This window comes from Odocoileus virginianus, chromosome 6, assembly GCF_023699985.2.
Source record: "Odocoileus virginianus isolate 20LAN1187 ecotype Illinois chromosome 6, Ovbor_1.2, whole genome shotgun sequence".
NCBI classification, from domain to species: Eukaryota; Metazoa; Chordata; class Mammalia; order Artiodactyla; family Cervidae; genus Odocoileus; species Odocoileus virginianus.
In genome coordinates, this window is record NC_069679.1 from 17,004,080 (window position 1) to 17,030,898 (window position 26,819).

A 26,819-nucleotide genomic window follows, 5' to 3' on the forward strand; every position below is an offset into this window, starting at 1 on the left:
CAACCATTTGAAAACTTAAAAAAGAGATATAAATCATAAGGCATAAAGGAGTTAAATGGATTCATAAAAAATAAGCCAAAGGCTACAGAAAAAGAGGAAAAAAAAGAACTGAATAGATAAATATAGAATGCAGTTAGCAAAATGGTAGATATTATTTATTTACTCAAAGATTTCTTTTTTGATGTGGACCATTTTTAAAGTCTTTACAATTTTTTAAAATACTGCTTCTGTTTCATGTTTTGTTTTTTTGGCCACAAGCTATGTGGGATCTTAGCTCTTCAACTGGTGATTGTACCCACACCCCCTGCATTGGAAGACGAAGTCTTAATCACTGGACCACCAGGGATGTCCCCAAATGGTAGATTTTAATCTAACCATTTCACGTATTAGATTAAATTGTTGTTCTTGTTTAGTTGCTAAATCTTGCCCAACTCTTTTGTGACTCCATGGACTGTAGCCTGTCAGATTTCTCTGTTCATGGGATTTCTCGGCAAGAATCCTGGAATGTTGCCATTTCCATTGCCAGAGGATCTTCCTGACCCAGGGATTGAACCTGTGTCTCTTGCATTGCATGTGGATTTATCCCCGCTGAGTCACCAGTGAAGCCCATTAGACTAAATACAAATGATCTAAAGAAACCAGTTAAGAGTGATAGCCTAAATTGTAGGGAAAAAAGCAAGATATTATGTTTTCTACAAGAAATCCACTTTAAATTAAAAAAACAAATTAAAAGTAAAATATTAGAAAAAGTATACCAAATGGACATTAATCAAGAGAGGTGGAATAACCGTATTAATATCAAAGTAGACTTCAGAATGAGGAACATTACCAAGAATAAAGTAGGATACTTGTGCATGCTCAGTCACTCAGTTGTGTGAGACCCTATGGACTAGCCCACCAGTCTCCTGTCTATGGGATTAGGATACAGCATGATTCAAAAGGGGTCACTTCTCCAGGAAGGTATAACAATCCCAAATGTATGACATACCTGACAACGGATTTCCAAAATACATCAGCAAAAACTGATCAAAGTGAAATCAATTTAAGGAGTGAATTTTATTGTATATAAAAATTTAAAATAGCCTATGTTAAGTGAAAGATTCCTTTTAATTGAAATTTTAAAACAAGTATATCTAAACTATTTTTAGTAGATAAATAAAAATTATAAAGCAGAGAAATGTACAATAGCAATTAGTGGGAGAAAAAGTATGATAATAAACAAGACTTCCAGAGTTCTTACAATGCCTTCTTTCTTGACTTCTGTAGTGGCTATGGGATATTTGTCTTTTAATTATTCTTTATACTTATTGTATATAGCATAAATGTATTATGTATTTTCTGTCGTGTATTGTATTTTACAAGAAAATTGTAAAAAAAATAGTTTTAGGTAAAACCATGGGGAACTCAATTGAATAAATTCTTTTTGAATATCATGCTATGTAAAATTCTACTTCTCTGACTTACATTTTCTCATTATATAACTCCGGAAGTTGGTGATGGACAGGGAGGTGTGACATGCTGCAGTCCATGGGGTCGCAAAGAGTCACACACGACTGAGTGACTGAACTGAACTGAACTGAGTCGCTCAGTCATGTCTGACTCTTTGCGACCCCATGGACTATAGCCTGCCAGGCTCCTCTGTCCATGGGGATTCTCCAAGCAAGAACACTGGAGTGGGTTTCCATTCCCTCCTCCAGGGATCTTCCCAACCCAGTGATCAAAACCAGGTCTCCCGCATTGCAGGTGGATTCTTTACCTTCTGAGCCACCTGGTGTTTTATTCTGAAACTTAAAGTTTTATTTATTTTTTTTTTTTTGGTCTGATATGTTTGTTGTTTACGTTGTCTCATTCAATACCTTGTTTCTTAGGTATCATGAGTGTTCTGATGTAGTATATATTTTATTATGCTTTTTAGTTCGTTATTGGGGAGTTCATGCCTATCTTCTATATTTCTGACATAAGTCTGATAGCCTTCCCCGCCACCCCCCCAAGGCTATTTTTTAGAGCACTTTTATGTTTACAACAAGATAGAGAGGAAGGCATAGAGATTTCCCATGTACGGCCTACCCACACACATACATAACCTTCCGCTTTACTGACATCACTCACTAGAATGGTCTGCATTGGCACATCATTATCAACTCAAGATACATAGTTTACCTTTGGACTCTTTCTTGGTATCATACATTCTATGGTTTTTAGACTATATCCAGTCCTGGAAAACAATTTTTTTTTCTTTTTTGGGGCTCCATAGTGGGATTTATTACTGCAGGGAAAGAATGAAGGGGGGGGGGGGGAGAAAAGTAGATTCTTCTCGGCTGTAAACCGCAGTGCTGGCACAGTAAACAAGGATGAAAGGCATCAGCCCGACACTTGGCTAATACTGGAGCGCGTAACCGCAGAGGGGAGATGCTAACAGGCAGCTGGGGGCCAGTGCTGCAGTCCACGCCGCGGTCAGCAGGGCGCCAGGGATGCAAGGAGGCCTCCACGCGCCTGTGAGGCACACGCGTCTCCGCCGCAAAAGGGCGCCCGGGAGTCTGTGACGGGAGAGCAGAACCCAGCGGACATTTTCCTGTGGGAACATGTGGAAAGAAGCTGGTCAATACCGAGGTACTGAGGCGTGAACATCCACATCAATTCGGTGTTTTGACTTTTAATCTTACGGTCTGAGTGCTTTTAACGTTTCCTCCTTTTGCTGTCACTCATGTTTTCCTGAGGGGAAAGTTACAAACCCTGAGTGGAATGGTTTGAATCTTGAGAAGCTCTGTGGAAAGGCCACTGTGTGGTATTTTTGAGCCTTTTCCTGAGTTAATGGTTGATTGTCTCCATAGTTTTGCTCTTTCCAGGATGTCAGAGTTGCAATCACATAGTTTCTAGACTTTTTTAGATTGGCTTATTTCACTTAGGAATATGTATTTAAGATTCCACCTGCTTTTCTTGGTTTGAGAGCAAATCTCTTTTAGGCATTAAGTAATATTCCATTGCTGGATGTACCACAGTTTATCTGTTCACCTGGGGAAGGGCATCTCAGTTGCTTCCAGGTTTTGGCAATAATGACTAAAGCTGCTATAAACATCTGCATGCAGGTTTTTGTGTGGACATTTTTAAACTCCTTTGGGTAAATACGAAGGAATGCTATTGCTGGACCTTATGGTTAGCATATGCTTAGCTTTGTAAGAAACCTCGGCATAGTCTGCTGAAGTGGCTGTACCATTTTGTATTCCCCCATTTTGCATTCCCAACCAGCAATGTGTGAGAATTCCTGTTGTTCCACATCCTCACCAGCATTGATCTTATCATTTTCTGGATTCTGACCATTCTAATAGGGATGTAGTAGTATCTACTTATTATTTTAATTTACATTTCTCTGATGACATATGATGTGAAACATCCTTTAGTTTGCTTATTTGCTTGTCTTCTTTGGTAATGTGTCTATTTAGACATTTAGTCCATTTGTTTGATTTGTTTTCTTATTGTTGCATTTAAAAATTAATTTAAAATTTTATTTTAATTGAGATATAGTTGATTTATAATATTATATTAGTTTCAGATATGTAATATAGTGATTCAGAGTTTTTAGGGATTACATTCCATTTAAAGTTATCATAAAATATTGGTTATATCCCCTGTGTGTGCATGCTATATTGCTTCAATTGTGTCCAACTCCTGAACCCCATGGACTGCAGGCCCCCAGTCTCCTTTATCCATGGGATTCTTTAGGCAAGAATACTGAAGTGGGTTGCTGTGCCCTCCTCCAGGCACTTATTTTTACCTCTTCCAGTGCCTCCAGTACCTTCTCCAGGCACTCCAGAACTTATTTGAGTTTAAAATGGGTCTTAAAGCAGCAGACACAACTTGCAACATCAACACCTTTGGTCCAGGAACTGCTAACGAATGTACCGTGCCATGGGGCTTCAAGAAGTTTTGCAAAGGAGAAGAGAGCCTTGAAGATGAGGGGTTGGCCAATGCAAGTTGACAGCGACCAATTGAGAGGATCATTGAAGCTGATTCCCTTACAACTACATGAGAAGTTGCCAAAGAACTCAGTGTCAGCCATTCTCTGGTCTTTTGGCATTTGAAGCTAATTGGAAAGGTGAAAAAACTCATAAGTGGGTGCTCATGAGCTGATCATAAATTAAAAAAAAATGTTGTTTTGAAGTGTCATCTCTTATTCTTTGCAAAAACAATGAACCATTTCTTGATCAGATTGTGATATGTGATGAAAAGTGGATTTTATATGACAACCGGCAAGACCAGCTCAGTGGTTAGACCAAAAGAAGCTCCAAAGCACTTCCCAAAGCCAAACTTGTACCAAAAAAAGTCATGGTCAGCCACTGTTTGGTGGTCTGCTGCCGTCTGATCTATTACAGTTTTCTGAAACTTGGTGAAACCATTTCATCTGAGAAGTATGCTCAGCAAATCAGTGAGATGCACTGAAAACTGCAATGTCTGCAGCTGGTATTGGTCAACAGAATGAGCCCAATTCTCCATGACAATGCCCGACCACATATCCCACAACCAATGCTTCAAAAGTTGAATGAACTGGGCCACAAAGTTTTGCCTCATCTACCATATTCACCTGATCTCTTGCCAACTGACTACCACTTTTTCAAGAACCTTGAGAACTTTTTGCAGGGAAAATGCTTCCAAAACTAACAAGAGGCAGAAAATGCTTTCCAAGAGTTCATTGACTCCTGAAGCATGGATTTTCTTAAATGTCCAAAATTGATATCAAATACTGAGAAACAAAGATTAAAAATCTGGGGTAGAGGTTAGACTCTTAAAAATACAATATTAAAAACAAAAACACAAAAAATTTTAGAAATATATATGTAGTTCAGTTTAAAAATAGGGCTTCTCTCTTTTTTTTTTCAAGGTTATAGTGAAATGAAAATGAAAATTAAGGAGTAATAGAGGAGTAATAGAGGACTTTAAAAGAAAATAAGAGAAAAAAATAAAACAAGAAAAAAATTTTTTTCCTAATAAAAAAAAATAGTAAAAATATATGAAAATGAAAATGAAAGTTAAGGAGTAATGGAGGAGTAATAGGGAATTTTAAAAGAAAATAAAAGAGAAAAAATAAAAAAAGAAAAGAAAAAAAATTTTTTTAATTAAAAAAAAAAAAGTAAAAATATATCTAGGAATTTCTCTGGAGCTGTTGCAGTCAGTGTGGGTTCAGTTCAGTTTCAGATAGCTCCTTGTTCCAGCTTACACTTCTCGATACCTATAGGCCCCTTCCAGTGTAGTTGGTGTTACCTACAAGGATTTTAATCTGGTGCACCTGTCACTTCTGAAGCGGTTCCCTTTGTTTATTTGGCTTCTGTTTGCCAGTCTCTTCAGTGTCTAATTTCCACCCTGACACAAGCAGAAGGAGATGGTCTCTCATTTAGGTTCGCTTGTTCAGTCATGCTGCGGGGAGGGAGGGGCCCTGCAGACAAATGTCACTGGCCTGTGTGGGGAGCACTCACCGTGTTCCGGCCACACTGGGTTTGCCCCGCTCACGGGTGTGTGCTCTTCCCGTCTACACTGCTCAGGCTCCCGGCTGCTCTATATGGAGTGGGCCCTGCATTGCGTGCGGTTCCAGTTTTCAGGTATTCCACAAAAGCACAGACTCAGTTGGGCCTGCGTTTTGTGCCTTCCCCAGCTGGAGCAGCTCAGGCAGCCAGGAGCTTGACAAGCACACTCTCCCCGGGTGCGGTGCGCCTTCTCCCCTCCGCAGTCCCAGCCTCAGTTTCCAAGCGCGATGGTCGGCTGTGCCTTGTGTCAGTTCTGGGGAGCTGGCCTCTAGCCGCGACCCTCCCGGCGGATATTGACCATCCAGAATCTCAGGAAGTCTTTGGTTAGAAACTGGAGGTGTGTTTGCAGTTTGGTAGGGGTGCCGTCTCTGGGGCCGAGTTTGCCCCTTTCCCCTCCCTCCTGCCTCCTGCCTCCAGCGGGGATGGGCCGGTCTGCCGCCAGCTAGCTCTTCTCTGGAATTGCTCAGTCTTTCCTTTGTTCTGGGAACAGCCAGCAGTGTGTTCAGTTAGCGTTTTTCACTGATTAATTTTCTCTGTCTCTCTTGCTATCCCACAGTTTAAGTTCCTATCTCACGTTAGCTCCCTCCGATTGTCCTCAGGGCACTCAGGCCCGGTCCTTACCCTAAGCAATGCCGCCGCTCCTCTCCGTTCCGCCCCCACTTGTTGGTGGCGGATGCGGGCGTCTGGGGTACTTTTCTGCTGGGAGTTGCTTTTAGGCATGTAATCTGTGGGTTTTATTTATTTTTCCTCCCAGTTAGGTTGCCCTCCGAGATTTGAAAACTTCCCCCAGACCCGCCAGCGAGAGGGTTTCCTGGTGTTTGGAAACCTCCTCCACTACGACTCCCTTCCCGGGACAGGTCTCCGTCGCCAGCTCTTTTGTCTCTCTTTTTATCTTTTATATTTTGTCCTACCTCCTTTTGAAGACAATGGGCTGCTTCTCTGGGTGCCTGATGTCTTCTGCTAGTGGTCAGAAGTTGTTTTGTGAAGTTTGCTCAGCGTTCAAATGTTCTTTCGATGAATTTGTAGGGGAGAAAGTGGTCTCCCCATCCTATTTCTCCACCATCTTGGCTCCTCCTGAAGCATTAGCAAAAATGTTGACTGTAATGGTTCCTATTTTGATTAATAAAGATGTGTTTGAGCCTAAAATTATTAATGATTTTATTTTTATTGAAGTATAGTTGATTTGTAATATTACATTAGTTTCAGATGTACAATATAGTGATTCAGAGTTTTTAGGGATTATATTCCACTTAAAGTTATTATAAAATATTGATTATATTCCCTGTGTGTGTGTGGTTTGTTGCTTCAGTCATGTCTGACTCCTGTGACCTCATGGACTGTAGCCCGCCAGGCTCCTCTGTCCATGGGATTCTCCGGGCAAAGATACTGGAGTGGGTGCTGTCTCCTCCTCCAGGGATCTTCCCAACCCAGGGATTGAACCCAAGCCTCTTATATCCCCTGCAATGGCAGGCAGGTTCTTTAACACTAGAGCCACCTGGAATGCCCATATTCCCTGTACTGCACAATAGGTCCTTGTAACAGATTTATTTTATATATAGAGTTTATACTTGTATCTTATGTCTTTTTGAATCAGTGTTTTCACTTTCTTTGTGTATTTATTTGGGAGTGGAAATTATAGATCATTGGATAGTTCTATTTTTAGTTTTTTGAGGAACCTCCATAGTGTTTTCCATATGGCTATACCAATTTACATTTCTACCAAAAGCATACAAGTTTCCTTTTTCTCCACATTCTTGACAACTTTTGTTATTTGTGTTTATTTGATATTAACCATCTGACAGGTATGAGGTGATATCTCATTGTGGTTTTGATTTGCATTTCTCTGTTAATTAGTTGAAATCACTTTTTGATTTCAAACTATATTACATAGCTATAGTAATGAAAAAAGTATGGTTTTGGTATAAAAACACACACAGATCAGTGGACCACAACAGAGAGCCCAGAAACAAATCCACAAATATATGATCAATTAAATTATGGGAAAGGAAGCAAGAATATACAATAGGGAAAGCATAGTCTCTTCCATAAATAATGTTGAAAAACTGGATAGCCACATGCAATAGAATGAAACTGGACCACTATCTTACACTATAAGCAAAAATTAATTAAAAATGGATTAAAGACTTGAATGTAAGACCAGAAATCATAAAACCCGTAGAAGAAAACAGGCAATAGGCCTCTTGACATCAGTCTTCATAATGATTTTTGGCTGCGACATTGAAAGCAAAGGCAATAAAATGTCAAACTAAAAAGCTTCTGCCCAGTGAAGGGGCCATCAGCAAAAGAAAAAGGCAATATATACTGAATGGGAGAAAGTATTTGCAAATCATATATCTGATAAGGGGCTAATATTCCAAAGTAGATAAAGAACCCATGTCAATAGCAAAAAAAAAAAAAAAAAAAAAAAGAAAAAAGAAAAGAAAAGAAAAAAGAGAAAAGTAATTCTATTAAAAGTAGGCATAAGATCTAAATCTAAATATACTTTTCTGGGGGGGTTTCTTGAATCATTTTTATTAAAATAGAAATGAGATAAAGATGCCCATGATCTTCGAAGTGTTGCTATTGTTCAACATGAAAGTTCTAAAACATTTGCAGTAACACAAGTAAATAAACAATATTGATGAAAGACATGATATATTAAATAGTCATTTTTCCGAAGAGTACATATAAATGATCAACAGGTACATGAAAAGATGCTCAACATCACTAATCATTAGGGAAGTTAAAATCATAACTACAATAAGATAATTCACATTTGTTAAAATGGCTATTATAAAAAGGACAAGAAATAACAAGTGTTGACAAGGATGGGAAAAAAATGGAATCTCTGTGCACTATTGGGTAGGCAAATTGGTGCAGCCACCTTAGAAAACAGTGTGAAATTCCTCAAAAAACTAAAAAAGCACTACTACGTGATCCAGAAATTTCACTTCTGGTAATATATTCAAAGGAAATTAAAGCACTAATTAGAAAAGATATACACCCACATATCATTGGATCATTATTTACAATAGCCAACTTATAGAAACAGTTTAAGTGTTTATCAACATATGAATGGATAAAGAAGATGTTTATGTATATGTATATACAGTGGAATATTATTCAGCCATAGAAAGAATGAAGTCTTGTGTTTTCAACAACATGGACCGACCCTGAGGGCACTATACTGAATGAAATAAGTCAGACAGAGAAAGACAAATGTTACCTCATTTATATGTGGTCCTAAAAACCCCCAAAATACCCACCCCCTGTCCCAAACCAAGCTCATAGATACAGAGAACAGATCGGTGGTTGCCAGAGGTTTGAGGTGGGGTGGTGAGATGGGTAAAGAGAGTCAAAAGGTACAAACTTCCAGTTATAAAATAAGTCCTGGGTATGTAATATATAGCATAGTGACTTAGTTAAGAATACTTATTGCATATTTGAAAAATTTTTAAGAGAATAGATCTTAAAAAAATTCTCATAACAGGAAAACATTTTATAAAAAGGAATGCATTTGAATCAGTTCTAATGAGGTGGATGGACCTAGAGCCTTTTATACAGAGTGAAGTAAGAAAGAGAAAGATAAATATTGTACACTAATGCATATATATGGAATCAAGAAAGATGATACTGATGAATTTATTTATAAGGCAGCAATGGAGAAACACAGAGAACAGACTTTTGGACACAGGGAGAGGGGAGGAGAGGGTGAGATGTGTGGAAAGAGTAACACGGAAACTTACATTAACCATGTGTAAAATAGATAGCCAATGGGAATTTGCTGGATGTCTCAGAGAACTCATCTGCATCAACCTAGAGGGGTGGGATGGGGAGGGAGGTTCAAGAAGGAAGGGGACATATGTACACCTATGGCTGATTCATGTTGATGTTTGACAGAAAACAAAATTCTATAAAGCAATTACCCTTCAATTAAAAAATAAATAAATTAAAAGAACATTTTTATAACTCTATACAGTGATGGATGTGAAGTAGACATTGTGGCAATTATTTTGTAATACATACAACTATTAAACCATTATAATGTACACCTGAAATTAATATAGTGTTATATGTCAATTATACTTCAATAAGAAAGAAAAGAAACGGGTCCAAAAATTTGAGTCATTTCTCTCAGGAATGCTTTATCTTGAAAGAAGCAAGAAAATGTCAACAGTTATGCCAGCTTTTAGGGACACCTGCTGAGCATAGCTTGAAATACTATAAAGGGCTAGATGGGGAGGTATCTTCTAGAAATTTGGCATCTCACCACTTGCACCATGGTCTCTGTTTCTGGGTCCTGTTCAACATGAAATATTTACTTACCAATATCATGCTAGAAGCACAAAGGTGGCCCAGGAGAGAAAACCTTTTACCAAAAAAAGGGAACAATCCTTTTCAAACTATTGAGTGGGTCAATAGGAAAGAGAATGAGAACTCGAATGACGTAACTCTGATATTGACAAATAAGAATTCCAAACTTTCACACAGCCTGCCTCAAAAATGAATAAAAGAAATGTAAAGGAATAAGATAAACACAAACCTTGTGTTTAAGCTAGTGTTGCTTCAGTGTTTGCACCATCATGAGAGTAACCTGCCCTTAGGACAAAATAAACATCTGCTCTAAAAGTAGCATGAGATGATCCCTCACCACTGGAGAAACTGGGTCTCAAAGGTCCCAATTAGTGGACTCCTGAGGGGAGGGAGTATATGGAATGTTATTGACAATCTTTCCTCATAAATTATCACTTTTGGAATTCATAGAAGACTATAGCCCTTTGGAGGAATATAATGGGTTTCAGAGCAACAAAGACAAGTCGTTCTTGTGCAGCAAATATGCCAATTTCTCTCCAAACCAGTATCAGTGTCCAGCAAGGTTAACTCACTCTCTGGGCTGTTGGCTCCCAAGCATGGCATGCCCTTCATCTTGCCTGCCTTTTGCTGCAGCAAAAACAGAAGATGAGAAGTCAAACTCATGAATTCTACGAGGAGATGGGTTCAGAAGAGGTACAAGTATAAGACAACCCTAAGTGTGCTTTTTAGCTCTGCCTTCTTTTGTGTGACCGTAAAAATAGTGACACCTCAAGATATATGAATTAATGTAAAGAGACTCATCCTTACAACTAAGAGGGCTGGGAAAAAGGGAAATGAGAGGGCTGAAGATGAGGAAGGAACCTCAACCATATGTAAATTTTGTCCTTATTAATCAAGGAGGTGTACCCAGTCAGAGCCTTTGGGGGGAAAAAGTTGTTAGCAAAGTGACATCTGGAAATAACTGGCAAAGCAGTTATGAGGAGCAGGACAGAAAAACTTAAGCCCTCCCTGTTATTAGCTGTGTTTGGCTCTGCCACAGAGCCTATGGTCTCTGCTGCAAGGAGGGAGAGAAAGGCGATGATTGGGCAACCCAGATTGGGGAGTTCACTCCCAGTTGGTTTCTAAAGACATTGGAATCCTCCTACACATTAGCACCAAATGCTTCTTGCTATTTTTACCCTTTTCTCAAGGTTACTTTGGCTTCTGGGTAACTCCCAATTCCTGCTTCAGGGAATTCTTCACAGCATTGCTCTGCCATACATGATCTGTTCACAGACTGAATAGGAGCCTTGCAGTGTGATATGACAAATTCTGAGTTTCTCTTATGCATTGTGTCACTAATTGCAATCATCAAGGTTATTTTTAAAGCTCTAACTTTATGTGATATGGAAAGTAATCAATGTTATAACTAATACATTAATGAACATTCTCAGCTGGAAAACTTTTATTAAAAGTGTCTGGGTCTGTATTCTGTGTGTATATTTTCCTGAATAAGCATCATGACTCAGTCATGTCACTTCTGGTCATTTTGGCGCAAATAATAACTGACCCTCACTAACAAAGGGGATTCAGAAAGCAAATAAATATGACCAAACTATTGACAATAGCATTGTATGTATTTGTTATTTTCTGAAACTGTCCCTGAACCAGAATAGGAGACTTTCTGGGAATTCTGACACCTCAGGCAAAAACCTCAAAAATCCTTAAGTGATATACCAGATACATTGCTCATGTTAAAAAAAAATTGTAAATAGAGTTTTAACTTAGACCAAAGTTTTAAAGAATATTTTAATTCAGTAAGTAAAAGATGAGACCAGATGGAAGTCTTTATGTAAGTCTCTGGACTTCAAACTTTTCTTTAACTACAAACAATGATGTGAAGAATTCCCTGAAGCAGGAATTGGGAGTTTGTAATTCCAAAGATCCGAGTAATTGAAATTCTGTGTCCAATATTAAGAATCTTTTATATTGTATTCTATAGATAAAAATACATGGTTATCACACTTACTTACATTTGTAAGTATTGTCACTAACCTGCAAGCTGCTTATTGCATAAGATCCTGTCATTGCTGTATCTGAGAAAATACTGAAAGAGGAATGAGAAAGTCCAAAATTCAAAGTCAGATCATATCAAGCATTCTTAAAGTTTGACAGTCTTCAGTAGTATACTTAGGTTATTATTTGTTTAATAAAATAACAGGATCTTGAGGGCTTTAGAACCTTCTTAAGAGGAAGTATTCCTGAGGATTGAAGAATAAAGTCATCTTTGTCACTGTCATTTTTTCCTCTCCACCTCTTAGGAAGCCATGAATGTGTCGGGAGTCAACACGGTGACCGAATTCATACTCCTGAGTTTTCCCTGCTCTAGAGAGGTTCAAGTCCTCCTCTTCGTGCTCTTCTCTGTGTCCTACATCCTGACACTGATGGGGAATGGGGCCATTGTCTTTGCGGTGAGGCTGGATCACAGACTCCACACTCCCATGTACACTCTGTTGGCCAACTTCTCGTTCCTGGAGATGTGTTACATCAACACCACCATTCCCACTATGTTAAGGAACTTCCTGTCTGAGACCAAAACCATCTCTTTCACTGCCTGCTTCCTCCAGTTTTACTTCTTCTTCTCCATGGGCACCACCGAGACCTTCTTGCTGCCCCTCATGGCTTTTGATCGATACTTGGCCATCTGCCGACCTCTCCACTATCCTACCATCATGAGCAGCCGTCTCTGCATCAACTTGGTTGGCCTCTGCTGGGTAACAGCCTTCCTCTGCTATCCAGTCCCTATCTATTTCATCACTCAACTCCCCTTTTGTGGCCCCAATACCATTGACCATTTTGTCTGTGACCCTGGTCCCCTTCTGGCCCTGTCCTGCATCCCTGCCCCTGGAATTGAGCTTTCCTGTTCTATATTGAGCTCTCTTATTATCTTTAGCACCTTCTTTTTCATTCTTGGGTCTTATACCCTGGTTCTCAGAGCAGTGTTGCATGTCCCTTCAGCTGCTGGCAGACGTAAGGCCTTCTCCACTTGTGGTTCTCACTTGGTAGTCGTGTCACTGTTTTATGGAACTCTCATGGTCATGTACATCAGCCCAACTTCTGGAAATCCAGCTGGGATACAGAAGATTGTAACATTGTTCTACTCCTCCTTGACTCCACTTGTAAATCCACTGATCTACAGTCTCCGGAACAAGGACATGAAGGCTGCATTGACAAAAATTCAGAAGTGCACAAAAATTAGTCAAAGTGAGTGAGAGACCATGAGAGGATGAAGATCAGAAATTTTTACTCACTTCTACTCCCCATTGGAAGGAAAGTTATGACCAACCTAGATAGCATATTAAAAAGCAGAGACATTACTTTGTCAACAAAGGTCCATCTAGTCAAGGCCGTGGTTTTTCCAGTGGTCATATATGGACGTGAGCGTTGGACTATAAAGAAAGCTGAGGGCCGAAGAATTGATGCTTTTGAACTGTGGTGTTGGAGAAGACTGTTGAGAGTTCCTTGGACTGCAAGGAGATCCAACCAGTCCATCCTAAAGGAGATCAGTCCTGGGTGTGTTCATTGGAAGGACTGATGCTGAACCTGAAACTCCAATACTTTGGCCACCTGATGCAAAGAGCTGACTTATTTGAAAAGATCCTGATACTGGGAAAGATTGAGGGCAGGAGGAGAAGGGGACGACAGAGGACGAGATGGTTGGATGGCATCACCGACTCAATGGACATGGGTTTGGGTAGACTCCAGGAGTTGGTGATGGACAGGGAGGCCTGGCGTGCTGCGGTTCATGGGGTCACAAAGAGTCCAACACAACTGAGTGACTGAACTGAACTGAACTCCTCATTTAAAAATAGGTCTTTATTCATTTGTACCTAGAGATGAAGACTCAAAATGATCTATTGCTGCCTATTCAGTAACATTAGTACACTAAACTAAATCAGACCTTGTTGCTAAGTCAGATTTAGTAGATGGTAATTTGAATTAGATGTCCTGGATGTCTGGACATTAGACTCTTCTCCTAACCTGGTCTCCAGGAGTGCTTTTATTGGTGACGACCTACCTGGTTCCTGACCTCATGCATTTTTGTCCTCTGTTAAGCGCATTCATTCTTACACTTGATTTTCTGGCCTGAAGATGTCTGTTCTCTCTGCTCTCCTCCTGCAGAAGAGTAGAGCATTCACACCTTTTTACCCATAAAAGTGGAAATTAGAAAAAGTGAGCCAAAATTTTTACTTAATTGACATCCAAAAGATTAATAATGGTCTAAAGCACTATCTCCCAAATCTGTTTCATAATTACTTTGGGAGCTTTTTAAAAGAATAGATATGCAACCCTTTTGCCAAATTTCTTAAATCAGAATCTTTAAAGTGGACCCTGGAAATCCTTAGTTTAATGTTACTCAAGAAATTCTGGTACACCTAAACCATCACCAGTTCACAGACTAATCTTATAGTCACTATTTAAAATAAATACATGACAGGGAAATAAAAATCTTATGTTAGTTGGTTGGGCAAAGTGTAAAAAGTTATGGTGCATACTATAGGTGACTCAAACACTCATGACAGTAGCAGAAGTTTCTTTTCCTGCCTCTTTTTAAACCCTCCATTTAAAAATAAGAAATATAGTACATTTTCTTATCTTTTCTAACTGTGCAAGATAATTAATATACCTGGAAATAGGCTTACATTGAAAAAAGATTAACATGTAGTGGCTATACAAATTGGGTTAGTTTCACATGAAGGAAGGTGAGTGCACCACCCCAAAAAAGGTAAAAGCAGATAGAGAGCAAAAGGCAGTGATATTTAAGATGCTGAAACAAGAAAGGTGAAGAGGAAATTGATGACAGGTCCAGATAATTCGACCTGACCATTTGGTCAAAAATAATGACTTGCGTGGCTGAGAAGGCGGCGTGGTGGATGGTGGCCCGAGAGTAGCGCCCGTATCGTGGCCTGTGGACCGCTGCAACCGCCGCCGCCGCCGCCGCTTGAGGAATGAGCCGGAGATGTGGGACATTTGGATTTGGGATGTAAATTCACTTGAAAAGCCACTTCGGGTTATGAAAGTGACTTCTGATGAAACTGGATTGGAATAATTTTCATGATCTTTGTGTATATATATATATATATATATTTTTTTTTTTTTTTAAATTTTGCCTTTGACTTAAAGTGGCATGAGAAAATTTGCATACTACAAGATGGTCCTAGCCACCTTCTGGATTTGGGTACTCCTAGATATGTTCCTGCTGATTTACTTCAGTGAATGCAACAAATGTGATGAAGAAAAAAAGAGAGAGAACTTCCTGCTGGGGATGTTCTAGATCCAGTACAAAAGCCCCATGATGGTCCTGGAGAAATGGGGAAACAAGTCGTCATTCCTAAAGAGGATCAAGAAAAGATGAAGGAGATGTTTAAAACCAATCAGTTCAATTTAATGGCAAGTGAGATGATTTCACTCAACAGATCTTTACCAGATTTTAGGTTCAGTTCAGTTCAGTCGCTTATCGTGTCTGACTCCTTGCAATCCCATGAATCGCAGCACGCCAAGCCTCCCTGTCCATCACAAACTCCTGGAGTTTACTCAAACACACGTCTATCGAGTCGGTGATGCCATCCAGCCATCTCATCCTGTCATCCCCTTCTCCTCCTGCCCCCAATCCCTCCCAGCATCAGGATCTTTTCCAATGAGTCAGCTCTTCACATGAGGTGGCCAAAGTACTGGAGTTTCAGCTTCAGCATCAGTCCTTCCAATGAACACCCAGGACTGATCTTCTTTAGGATGGACTAAAGGATGTTTGGTTAGAAGGGTGTAAAACAAAGGTGGATCCAGATAACCTTCTTACAACCAGTGTGGTGATTGTTTTCCACAAATGAGGCTTGGAGCACACTTCTGCAAACTGTCCATAGCGTCATTAATCGCTCACCAAGACACATGCTAGAAGAAATTGTTCTACTAGATGATGCCAGTGAAAGAGACTTTTTGAAAAGACCTCTAGAGAGTTACATGAAAAATTAAAAGTACCTGTTCACATCATTCAAATGGAGCAACGTTCTGGATTGATCAGAGCTGGGTTAAGAGGGGCTGCTGTGTCTCAAGGTGAAGTGATCACCTTTTTAGATGTGCACTGTGAGTGCACAGTGGGGTGGCTGAAGCCTCTCTTAGCCAGGATCAAGCATGACAGGAAGACAGTGGTCTGTCCTATCATAGATGTGATCAGTGATGATACTTTTGAGTGCATGGCAGGTTCTGACATGACCTATGGTGGATTCAACTGGAAGCTCCACTTTCGCTGGTATCACTTTCCCCAAAGAGAAATGGACAGAAGGAAAGGTGATCAGACTTCCTGTGAGAACACGTACAATGGCAGGAGGCCTTTTTTCTACAGACAGAGATTAGTTTCAGGAAATTGGAACAGATGATGCTGGAATGGATATTTGAGGAGGAGAAAACCTAGAAATTTTCTTTAGGATTTGGCAGTGGAAGAACTTTGGTGACTGTTACTTGCTCACGTGTTGGACATGTGTTTTGGAAAGCTACACCTTGCATGTTTCCAGGAGGCAGAGTATCAATAAAAATAACAGACGACTTGCAGAAGTGTGGATGGATGAATTCAAGAATTTCTTCTATATAATTTCTCCAGGTGTTACAAAGGTAGATTATGGAACTATATCATCAAGACTTGGTCTAAGGCACAAACTCGAATGATGACCATTCTCTTTGTACCTAGAGAATATTTATCCTGATTCTCAGATTTCACATCAGTATTTCTCTCTGGGAGAGATACGAAATGTGGAAACAAATCAGTGTCTAGATAACACGGCTAGAAAAGAGATTGAAAAAGCTGGAATTTAACTGTCATGGTATGGGAGGTAATCAGGTTTTCTCTTACACTGCCAACAAATAAATTAGAACAGATGACCTTTGCTTGGATGTCTCCAAACTTAATGACCCAGTCACAATGCTCAAATGCCACCACCTAAAAGGCAGCCAGCTTAGGGAGTATGACCCAGTGAAACTGACCCTGTAGCATGTGAATAGTAACCAGTGCCTGGATAAAGCCACAGATGAGGACAGCCATGTGCCCAGGATCAGAGACTGCAATGGAAGCTGGTTCTAGCAGTGGCTTCTTCGAAATGTCGCCCTTCCAGAAATATTCTGAGACCAAATTTGCAAAAAAAAAAAAAAAAAAAGGAAAACATAAGGATTGACTGGGCTACCTCAGCATACATTTCTGTCACATTCTTTTTTTTTTTTTTGGTCACATTCTTAAGTAGCAAAAAAAGGAAAAGTTCTTTCCTCCTGCAGGGTGTAAGGTTTATCAACCATTAAAATTTTAGACTGCCCCCACTTTCACTAGCTGTGAACCAGCCTTCCTGTCCAAGGACATGCAGCTACATAGTAGTGAGACTATGCATGTTGATGTTTACAAGATTGAAAGAGTTGTTCATTAAGAGTCATCATAAAGAATACTCAGACTGAAACAATCTATGAACTGTGCTTTCCAGAGAGCTGTACCTTTTATGGTTTGCTTGCACATTAGAGATTTCTCCTGAGTGAAGAGATGTCTAAGAATTTTTTTCTGATTAGAACTGGTAGACAGTATACTAAATACTGATATAAAAATAAATGAAAAAGAACTGGAACCAGATTCAGAAGCATGAAAACATTTTCACAATTTAACAAACAAACTATATTAAACAAGATTTAAAGGAAATTAAAGCAGAACTCTGAGAAGTACAATTTGTTATAGTATAGTATCAAATTTCTATATAGATTTTATACCTCAGTGGGGAAAAATAACTGATTCCAACAACATTCATTCTGTTTTCATCTGTGATAGTCATGGATTTTTTTTTCCCTTGGAGTGCTGAAATTGAGCTGAAAAAAGTGGCTCTTGGAATGTAGTTTTAATTGCTTTCTACAGTTTTTTTTTTTTGGTTTGTGGGCTGTTAGAATTGTAATTTTTAATTGCCTTCAAAAAATGGGGATTTAAAGTGGTGTCTGGTCTTACTGAACAAGTTAGATAGCTCAGCTGTTCGTGAGTCAACTGGCTTACAGGCTTTCCTCACACAAACACAAATTTCTAATTCGAGTTTCAACTTCCTAACTTGATTCAACTGATTATGCTTTACACCCAAGATTCATACTACTGTAGTACAGATTTGTTTTCACAGCAATAAATCTTCTGTTCTTTGTTTATGATTCCAGTCAACAAAAGGCCTGCAGAAGTGATTTATAATTTGGGTATTTGGTGATGGTATGTTTGATGGTTTTTTTGAAAACTTCTTTCACTCCATATTCAGACGTGCTTCATTGTCAAGTGCATATTTAGATTAGGTTCTTGAATTGTAATGTTGATCTGCTGGTTTTTTTTTTTTTTTTTAACAAAATCTGACTGAAAATGTTAAAAAAAAATCACTTGGCATCTGGGGTTGATACATTTCATTCATTCATTTAAAGACAATTATTGACCTCCTGTATGTGTAGAAGATCAGGTCCCTGCCTTTGAGAAGCTTACATTCTTGTCAGAGAGACAGATAATTAGCAATTAAAGTTATATTGACCTGAAAAGAAACTTCTTTGACCTGCAAAGAGCATTTTCGAAAACCTAATAGCTAACATTATATTAATACTTAATGGTGAAATTGAAAGCTTGTCCCATTAACTCAGAAACAAGGCAAAAATGTGTGTTCTTACCACTTCTATTCAATATTGTATTGGAAGTGTTAGTGCAATCACACAAAGAAAAGAAATAAATGGCATCTACATTGATAGAAGTATGTTGTTTTTCATTGACTATGAAATGATAATCTATATAGAAAATTCAATGAAATCTACAAAAAAGGCTACTAGAATTAATAAGTGAGTGTAAACTATTAATAAACATAAACTTCATTGAAACAGAGTTAGGCAACCAGAAGGGAAACTTTCTTGCTTTGCCACGGTAGTAGAGCCCAGCAACAAGATAAGCTCCTCTTCTATCCTGCTCTTCTATCCTGGCAAGCACTCAGCCCATGAAAAACCATGGACTCTGTTTTCTGTAGCCTTCTCCTTCCCTTGACCATGTAGGGAGCTGGTGTGGGTCATCATGATTGCAGACACTGAATTGCAATTCTAGGCTGATTCTGAATAAACTCCTTTTTTTTTTCCTGGAGAAATATCTGGCAGTCTATTTGTTTCAAGTCAACATGAATTTTGCAGGATTTTAAGATCAAAGAATCTTATACAAAAATATCTTGTATTCTATATACAGGTACTAGTGACAGGCAGAAATTGATATATTAAACTGCTATTTACAGTAGCTTCAAAAATATTAAATAGAGATAACCTTGATAAAAGATATGAAAAAATAATAGCTATGAGAAATTAAGAATTTTGCAGTAGGAAATTGCAACCCACCCGAGTATTCTTACCTGGAAAATTCCACTGACAAAGGTAAACCTGATAAAAGATATGAAAGACCTATAGAATGGAGACCAAAAACATAGCTGTGGGACATGAAAGGTAAATAAATGTAAAAATATAACTTGTTCATGGGTTGGAAACCAGTATTGGTGTGGAGAAAATGGAACTCTCCTACACTGTTGGTGGGAATGTAAATTGGTACAACCACTATGGAGAACAGTATGGAGGTTCCTTAAAAAAACTAAAAATAGTACTACTATATGATTCAGCTTCCTTGGTGGCTCAGTCAGTAAAGAATCCGCTTGCAAATGTAGGAGACTGCCTGCAATGCAGGAGATCCTAATTTGATCCTTGGATTGGGAAGATCCCTTGGAGAAGGAAATGGCAACTCACTCCAGTTTTCTTGCCTGGGAAATCCCGTGGAAAGAGGAGCCTGGTAGGCTACAGTCTGTGGGATTGCAAGAGTCAGACACAACTTAGAGACTAAACCACTAACACCACCGCCATAGGATTCAGCAGTCTCACTCCTGGGAATATATCCAGAGAAAACCATAAATCAGAAAGATACATGTAACCAATGCTCAATGCAGCACTATTTACAATAACCAAGACATGGAAGTAGCATAAATGTCCATCAAGAGAGGAATGGATAAAAAAGATGTGGTACATAAACACAATGGAATGTTACTCAGCCATAAATAAGAACAAAATAATGCCATTTACAGAAACATGGATAGATGTAGAGATTATTAAACTAAGTGAAGTCAGGCAGAGGCATATCATATGATACCACGTATATATAGAATCTAAAAAATGGTACAAATGAACTTATTTACAAAATAGCAACAGACTTACAGACTTTAAAAACTTATGGTTACCAAAGGAGAAACGTGCTGTGGGGGAAGAGATAAATTAGGAATTTTGGATTGGTGTGTACACACTACTATATATAATACAGGTAATCAACAAGGACCTACTGTATAGCACAAGGAACTCTACTTAATATTCTATAATAACCTACATGGGAAACGAACCTGAAAAAGAATGGATATATGTGTATGTATAACTGAATCACTTTGGTGTACACCTGAAACTAATGCAGCATTGTAAAGCAACTATGTAAGTGTTGTTAAGTGTTAGTCGCTCAGTCGTGCCTGACTCTTTGTGACCCCATGGACTGCAGCCCACCAAGCTCCTCTGTCTATGAGATTTTCCAGGCAAGAATACTGGAGTGGGTTGCCATTTCCTTCTCCAAAAAATTCCAATATAAAATAAAGAATTTTAAAAATTGAAGTATAGAAATTATTCACAAAATTATATGTTTCAGGTATAAAAGAGATTATCCTTAATTTAAAGTTATTATAAAATGTTGGCTATAATTCCTTGTGCTGTACAATATATCCTTGTAGCTTATTTATCTTATACAAAGAAGTTTGTACCCTACCACTATCTTGCCCCTCCCCCTTCCCTCTCCCCACTGATAACCACTACTGTAGTTTGTTCTATGTATTGAGTCTGTTTCTGTTGTGTTCATTCATTTTTCTTTTATTTTTAGGCTTCATATATAAATGATAACATATAGTATTTGTCTTTCTCTGTCTTGACTTATTTCACTAACCTAATAACCTCCAGATCCATATACAATGTTGAAAATGGCCAAATTTCATTTTCTTTATGGCTGGGTGGTATTTCATTGTGTGTATGTGCATGTGTGTGTGTATCACATCTTCTTTATTCATTCATCTGTTGATGGGTGCTCATGTCTGCTTCTATATATTGGTTATTGTAAATGCTGTTGTGAACATTTGGGTTGCATTAATCTTTTAGAATTAGTGTTTTTGCTTCCTTTAGATATACCTGGAGTGAAATTTCTGGATCAGACAGTTTGATAGCTTCTTACAAAGTTAAGCATGCATGTCCCATTTGATAAAGCAATTTCACCCTTAGTTTTTTACCCAAAAGAAAAAATGGATATCCCCAAAAAAGTCTTGTACACAAATGTTTCTAGCATTTACTTCTAATGACCAATGATTGGAAACAGCCCAATGTCCATCAATAGGTGAACGGGTAAATTCCTCTCTGAGTTGAACCTGTCTTGGGACCTATTGGCTTCATGTGGCTGGATGACCATATCTTTCCTAGGTTGGGAAGTTTTCAGCTATTATTTATTTTTTATAAAATGTATTTATTTATTTTTGGCTGCTGAGTCTTCATTGCTGTGCATGGGCTTTCTCTAGTTGTGGTAAGTGGGGGCTACTCTCTGGTTGTGATGCCTGGGCTTCTCATTGTGATGGCCCCTCTCGTTGCGGGGCATGGGCTTAGTTGCTATGCAGCATTTGAAATCTTCCCTACTGGGGGTCAAACAGGTGTCCCCTGCATTGCAAGGTGAATTCTTAACCACTAGACAACCATGAAAGCCCGTGTATGTCTAATATTTGTCTCAATTGATATCCTTTGCCCTGGGTGGCAGTAGTTGGTTAATTTGCCTTTTTATGTTTTTGAGGAATATCCTCCATGTTTCTCTGAAAGAATTCTAAGTTAGGTGAAATGAAGGCAAACCCTCTGTTGAAATGTTTTGTTCAGGGAACCCCTAGATAGGTCAAAACAAACAGGAAACTTTTGAGAATGAGGTCCATTCTGTTTCCTCGGGAACCAGGAATCCCTTCTAGGAATATGGCCTGCCATCTTTAAAATGCTTCTGAGCTGAGGCAATCTGGGCAAAGGGGATGTGGTGAAGGTAAGCTAAAATGTCACAAGGTTCTCCTACCATGTTTTGTTTGCCTTTTTTTTTTTTTGATGAGTATTCATTTGGTTGTTGCAAATTTTTGAATATCTTCCAGAATTTTAATAAAGCTGATTCTGATAATTTTTTGCCTGTATTTTCAGTTTCTCTGTAGAGGAATGGGTTTTTGAAGTTCCCTGCTCTATCATTTTTATTGAGAGATGAGTGGTAAAGCTAAAAAAAACTAAGAGAATTAATACAAAAATTCTCTTTCCCCCTTTGTTGCATAGGGAGATTGATTTTGGTGACAGGCTCACAGGATGCTAATAAAACGTTGATAATATTCCATGTTTTTCTACTGTGAATAAAGAAATTCACAGATATTTCTGAATTTCATATTCTTTAAACTTATAAAATTCTTTATACATTACAGAGATGTTTATGTATGCATGGCATATCATATAATTTAAAAATGGATTTTTGATAGATTTATTATTGTCTCTAATAAGATCCTTTCTAGAACTGTTTTTTTTTTTTTTTAATATCTTGAACCTATGTGAGAACAAGGCAGTTTAAAACATGAATCTAGCAATAGGGGAAAAATTGATGTAACTGTAACCCACCAGACTCTTCTGTCAATGGAATTCTCCAGGCAAGAATACTGGAGTGGATTGCCATTTCCTTCTCCAGAGGATCTTCTCTACCCAGGGATCGAACCTGGGTCTCCTACATCGCAGGCAGATTCTTTACCATCTGAGCCACCAGGAGAGCCCTACTGTTTATTCACAAAGAAGACAATATTAAGTTATGAGGAATATATGTTTGTATTCATTTGATTAGAAAGTTATAAAATTTTAAGAGAATTAAAAATATTTATATAATATAATCAGTTTAAAGAAATTAAAACCATTACATACGTATGCATTTGAATGCTTATGTATGTTAGAAACTGACCAGTATTAAACTTGTTATTTGTAGGAAATGGGATTGTGAGAAAGAAGGATGGGAACATTTACCCTTAATTTTACACTTGTATGTATTGTTTGAAAAATTTATGACACCTGTACATTATTTTGTAATAAAAGCACATATCAAAATGCAGTTTTAAAAACCAATAGTTTCCTAAATATTAAAAATGTAAATAACTAGTTAGCTTTGTGACTAAAACATTTAAATCTAGTGAGGACTGATCAAGAACTAGTTCACTCATCCATTTCCAAAAACTGTTTCTTCACTACCTGCTTACCACTTGGTTAACATGCTGATGCTGGGAATAAAAATGAAAAATAGTGTCCTTATCTTCAAAGGGCTTCCAGTCTAAGGAAAGAGACGCAAACACATAATAGACTTACCACAAAGCATCTGCAAGTACAATGAGGGAGTGTGATCTGGTGTATTCTAGATGCATTACAGAGGGACACATAGTTGAACCTGGGGATATTAGAAAGTTTTTTCTGGTGGAAGTGATGTGTGAGTTGAATCTTAATGAAAGATATAAATACACATTCAACATCTAGTAAGTTGCAACAGTAGGATACTTGTGACCTGTTGAGTTTTATACAAAATATTTCTGTTCCTTTTTCAGCTAATAAGTTCAGCTGAGTCATTAAAATATTGGGGCTCAATTAAGGCAGAACTGTGATGGATATTTCAAGCTATCTTTAGTAGCTTTCTAAGCACATTTTCTGATTCATTTTCCTACCTTTTTTTAGATCCCTCTACCCACCTTTGAAGCATAGTACTCTCCAGTTGCCCAGGAGGACTTTCAAAGAGATACCTTTTCGTCTTCAGGTGAGAGTTTTATTCCATTTTTAAACTACAGCAATGTTTAAACATTTGTACTTGTAACTGTTTAATGGGATGATTTGGACATTGGGAGGTATAAACATAAATAAACTTTAGTTTTTCTGACCATGTCTACTGCAAATACTTTGGGATGTTCTGTTTGTTTCCACCTGTGGGTATTATCTTGGACAAATATGATAGTTTTTCTGATTACTTTTAGTATTAATACATGGATTTTTAAAATCCAAGTATAATCTGAAACCAAATTTTAATTTTTTGTACATACTAACGCATATATATGGAATTTAGAAAGATGGTAACAATAACCCTGTATGCAAGACAGCAAGAGAGGCACAGATGTATTGAACAGTCTTTTGGACTCTGTGGGAGAGGGCGAGGGGGGGATGATATGGGAGAATGGCATTGAAACATGTAAGTTATCATATGTGATATGAAGTACCAGTCCAGGTTTGATGCATGATACAGTATGCTGGGATGACCCAGAGGGATGGGATGGTGAGGGAGTTGGGAGCGGGGTTCAGGATGGGGAACACATATACACCCATGGCAGATTCAAGTCAATGTATGGCAAAACCAATACAATGTTGTAAAGTAAAATAAATAAATAATTTAAATACAAAAATTTTTTTTTGTACAAATTAAAACTTATTCCTCAAGACAGTATGACTCAGGCTTCTACTTCTTTTGATCTGCTTTTTTCCCCTCTGCTCTTTCATTTCTCCCTTCCCACGTGTCTATACTGCCTCTGGTTACTTTAGTTTGAGAGGGGAGAGAAGTAATGGTAGAAAGCCTTCTCCTTTACTGGTATTGCTGTATTATAGGCTTGACAAAAGTTTGTATGTTAATTTTCATTTCATGGATTTGTTTGTTTTTTTGGTGAGGAGGGGAGCACCCTAAACTGTAGTTCCCCGATGTGGGCAATACTTCATTGACTGGCTACTTATGATTTCTTTCATTTCTGGATTCTAGTGACCCATTCCATATAGACTAACTTTGGGGATTGCCTTACTTCTCCAAGTAGTACTTTTGGGAGGGATCTCTTTCAAGATGTTTCAAATTTGTTACCTTCTATAAGTTTCAACTAGGCCAAAAAATTCTGTATTTGTGATATTATTGGTGAGAATTCAGTTTCCTCCAGTTATAGCCCAGTTCTTTCTACTCTGCTCTCATAGTTAGCTCTTCTATAGTCTTTACATTTTTTTTCCTAGGTGTGAACTAGGGACAGAACATGTGTCTCTTAAACTCCAGTGGACAAGGGCAAGCCCTCTGAGTAGATCTCTTGATGTAATTTTAATTTTCCTTATGAGGATTACATACTGACAACTCACCAACAATATTCTTACTCCTAGTTTCAAACAAACTTCTAGCCCTCCCCTTGTACACTATCGATGAAGATGATGAACTAAAAATTGTAACACTGACTTAATAATCTCAGTGTATCCAACAGTGATGTGTGGAGTTTTGCCAAAAATTCAGGACAATGGACATCTTTTGAGTTATGTGTCTTTTAAAAAATTTATATGGCTGTGCCAGGTCTTAGCTGTGGCACTTGGGATCTTTGTTGCCCTGTGCTGGATCTTTAGTTGCAGTATGCAGGATCTAGTTCCCTGATGAGGAATCTAACCTGGATCCCTTGCATTGGGAGCACAGAGTCTTAACCACTGGACCACCAGGGAAATCCCTGTGTTATGTGTCCTTTAAACAAAGTGTTAGACATCCATGTAAGCAAATAACCAATTTGATTTGTATCTCTTAAAGTTGTGTGGCCAGAGATTTCACATTGAAAAACTTGAAATCTTCCTGGAAGCAAATATTAAGAATTTTTAAGAGTTATTTTTACCATGTGGTCAGGTGGCAGTCTCTTCCTATGGAACCACATTTATGAAACTAAAAGTGCATCAGAAAGTAATCAAATATGTGATGAATCTTGCTGTTCACAAAAGTACCATGATGATTATGAATAGAACCAAATCTTTTGGATTGGAAGAAGAAGATTATTTTACCACTTGCAAGAAGAGAGTCATCGAGTTTCACAAAACCTTTTCATGAAGTTTGCATAATTCTCATTCCACAGAGGACCTGATGGAGGGCAAATTTCATGTCCCTATTGCGTAGGCTGTAGATGAGGGGATTTAAGACTGGTGTCACTACAGAGTATATCAGTGTGATGATTTTATGCATAGCAACTGAGTTGCCAGATGTGGGGCTCACATACATCACCATAATGGTTCCATAGAACAGAGATACAACAATTAAGTGGGATCCACAGGTAGAGAAGGCCTTTTGCCGCCCAGATGAAGAAGGAACCCGAAGCACAGCTCTGAGCACCAAGGTATAAGATCCAAGGATGTACAAAATGGTCAGAATGATGATAAGAGAGCTCACAGAATGGAATACATGCTCTATTATGGGTGAGGTGGCACAGGACAATGCCATCAGTGGGTCCACATCACACAGAAAGTGATCAATGATGTTGGGACCACAATAGGGTAGTTGAGAAATGAAGAGAATAGGAACTGAATGTCCTAAGAAACCAGTGAGCCAACAAAGAGACACTAGAATGGCACAGAGCTTCCCAGTCATGATGGTGGGATAGTGCAGTGGACGACAGATGGCAAGGTAGCGATCATAAGCCATGACACAGAGGAAGAAGCATTCAGTTGTGCCCAGGGAAAAGAAGAAGTAGAATTGAGTGAAGCAACCAGAGAAGGATATGGTTTTGGTTTTGGAAAGAAAATTGACCAGCATATTGGGGACTGTGCAGGTCACATACCAGACCTCTAGGAAGGAGAAGTTGGCCAGGAACACGTACATAGGGGTATGGAGTCGGTGGTCCCACCTCACAGCACAAATGATAGCTATGTTCCCAGTTAGAGTCAAGATGTAGACCAACAGAAGCATTGAGAAGAAGATGATCTGCATTTTCCAGGGACCGGGAAAGCCCAGCAAGACAAACTGTGTCACAGTAGATATTCCTGACTTATTCATGGTCCCCAGACTGTGAAAAGAAGACAGATAGACAACTCACTTTACCGCTAAGGCATTTGAAACTTTTCTTAGGA

General features: G+C 38.5%; 2 protein-coding genes and 1 pseudogene across 2 annotated transcripts; 2 read left to right on the top strand and 1 right to left on the bottom strand.

The window, feature by feature from the left end:
- Positions 1–12,136: 12,136 nt before the first annotated feature.
- On the top strand, positions 12,137–13,081 carry LOC139035480 (olfactory receptor 11H6-like). The gene has a single exon (XM_070468510.1). The coding sequence runs from the start codon at positions 12,137–12,139 to the stop codon at positions 13,079–13,081; it is 945 nt and encodes a 314-aa protein (XP_070324611.1).
- Positions 13,082–14,997: 1,916 nt separating this feature from the next.
- On the top strand, positions 14,998–16,983 carry LOC110127471 (polypeptide N-acetylgalactosaminyltransferase 1-like; annotated as a pseudogene).
- An 8,817-nt stretch (positions 16,984–25,800) lies between these two features.
- LOC110133394 (olfactory receptor 11H7) lies at positions 25,801–26,748 on the bottom strand. Its single transcript, XM_020887273.2, has one exon. It carries the CDS (start codon positions 26,743–26,745, stop codon positions 25,801–25,803), a length of 945 nt encoding a protein of 314 aa, XP_020742932.1. The 5' UTR covers positions 26,746–26,748.
- Between the last annotated feature and the right edge of the window lie 71 nt (positions 26,749–26,819).

Coding starts and splice junctions, on each gene's coding strand:
- LOC110133394 (XM_020887273.2), bottom strand. CDS start 26,745: ATGAATAAGTCAGGAATATCTACTGTGACACAGTTTGTCTTGCTGGGC.
- LOC139035480 (XM_070468510.1), top strand. CDS start 12,137: ATGAATGTGTCGGGAGTCAACACGGTGACCGAATTCATACTCCTGAGT.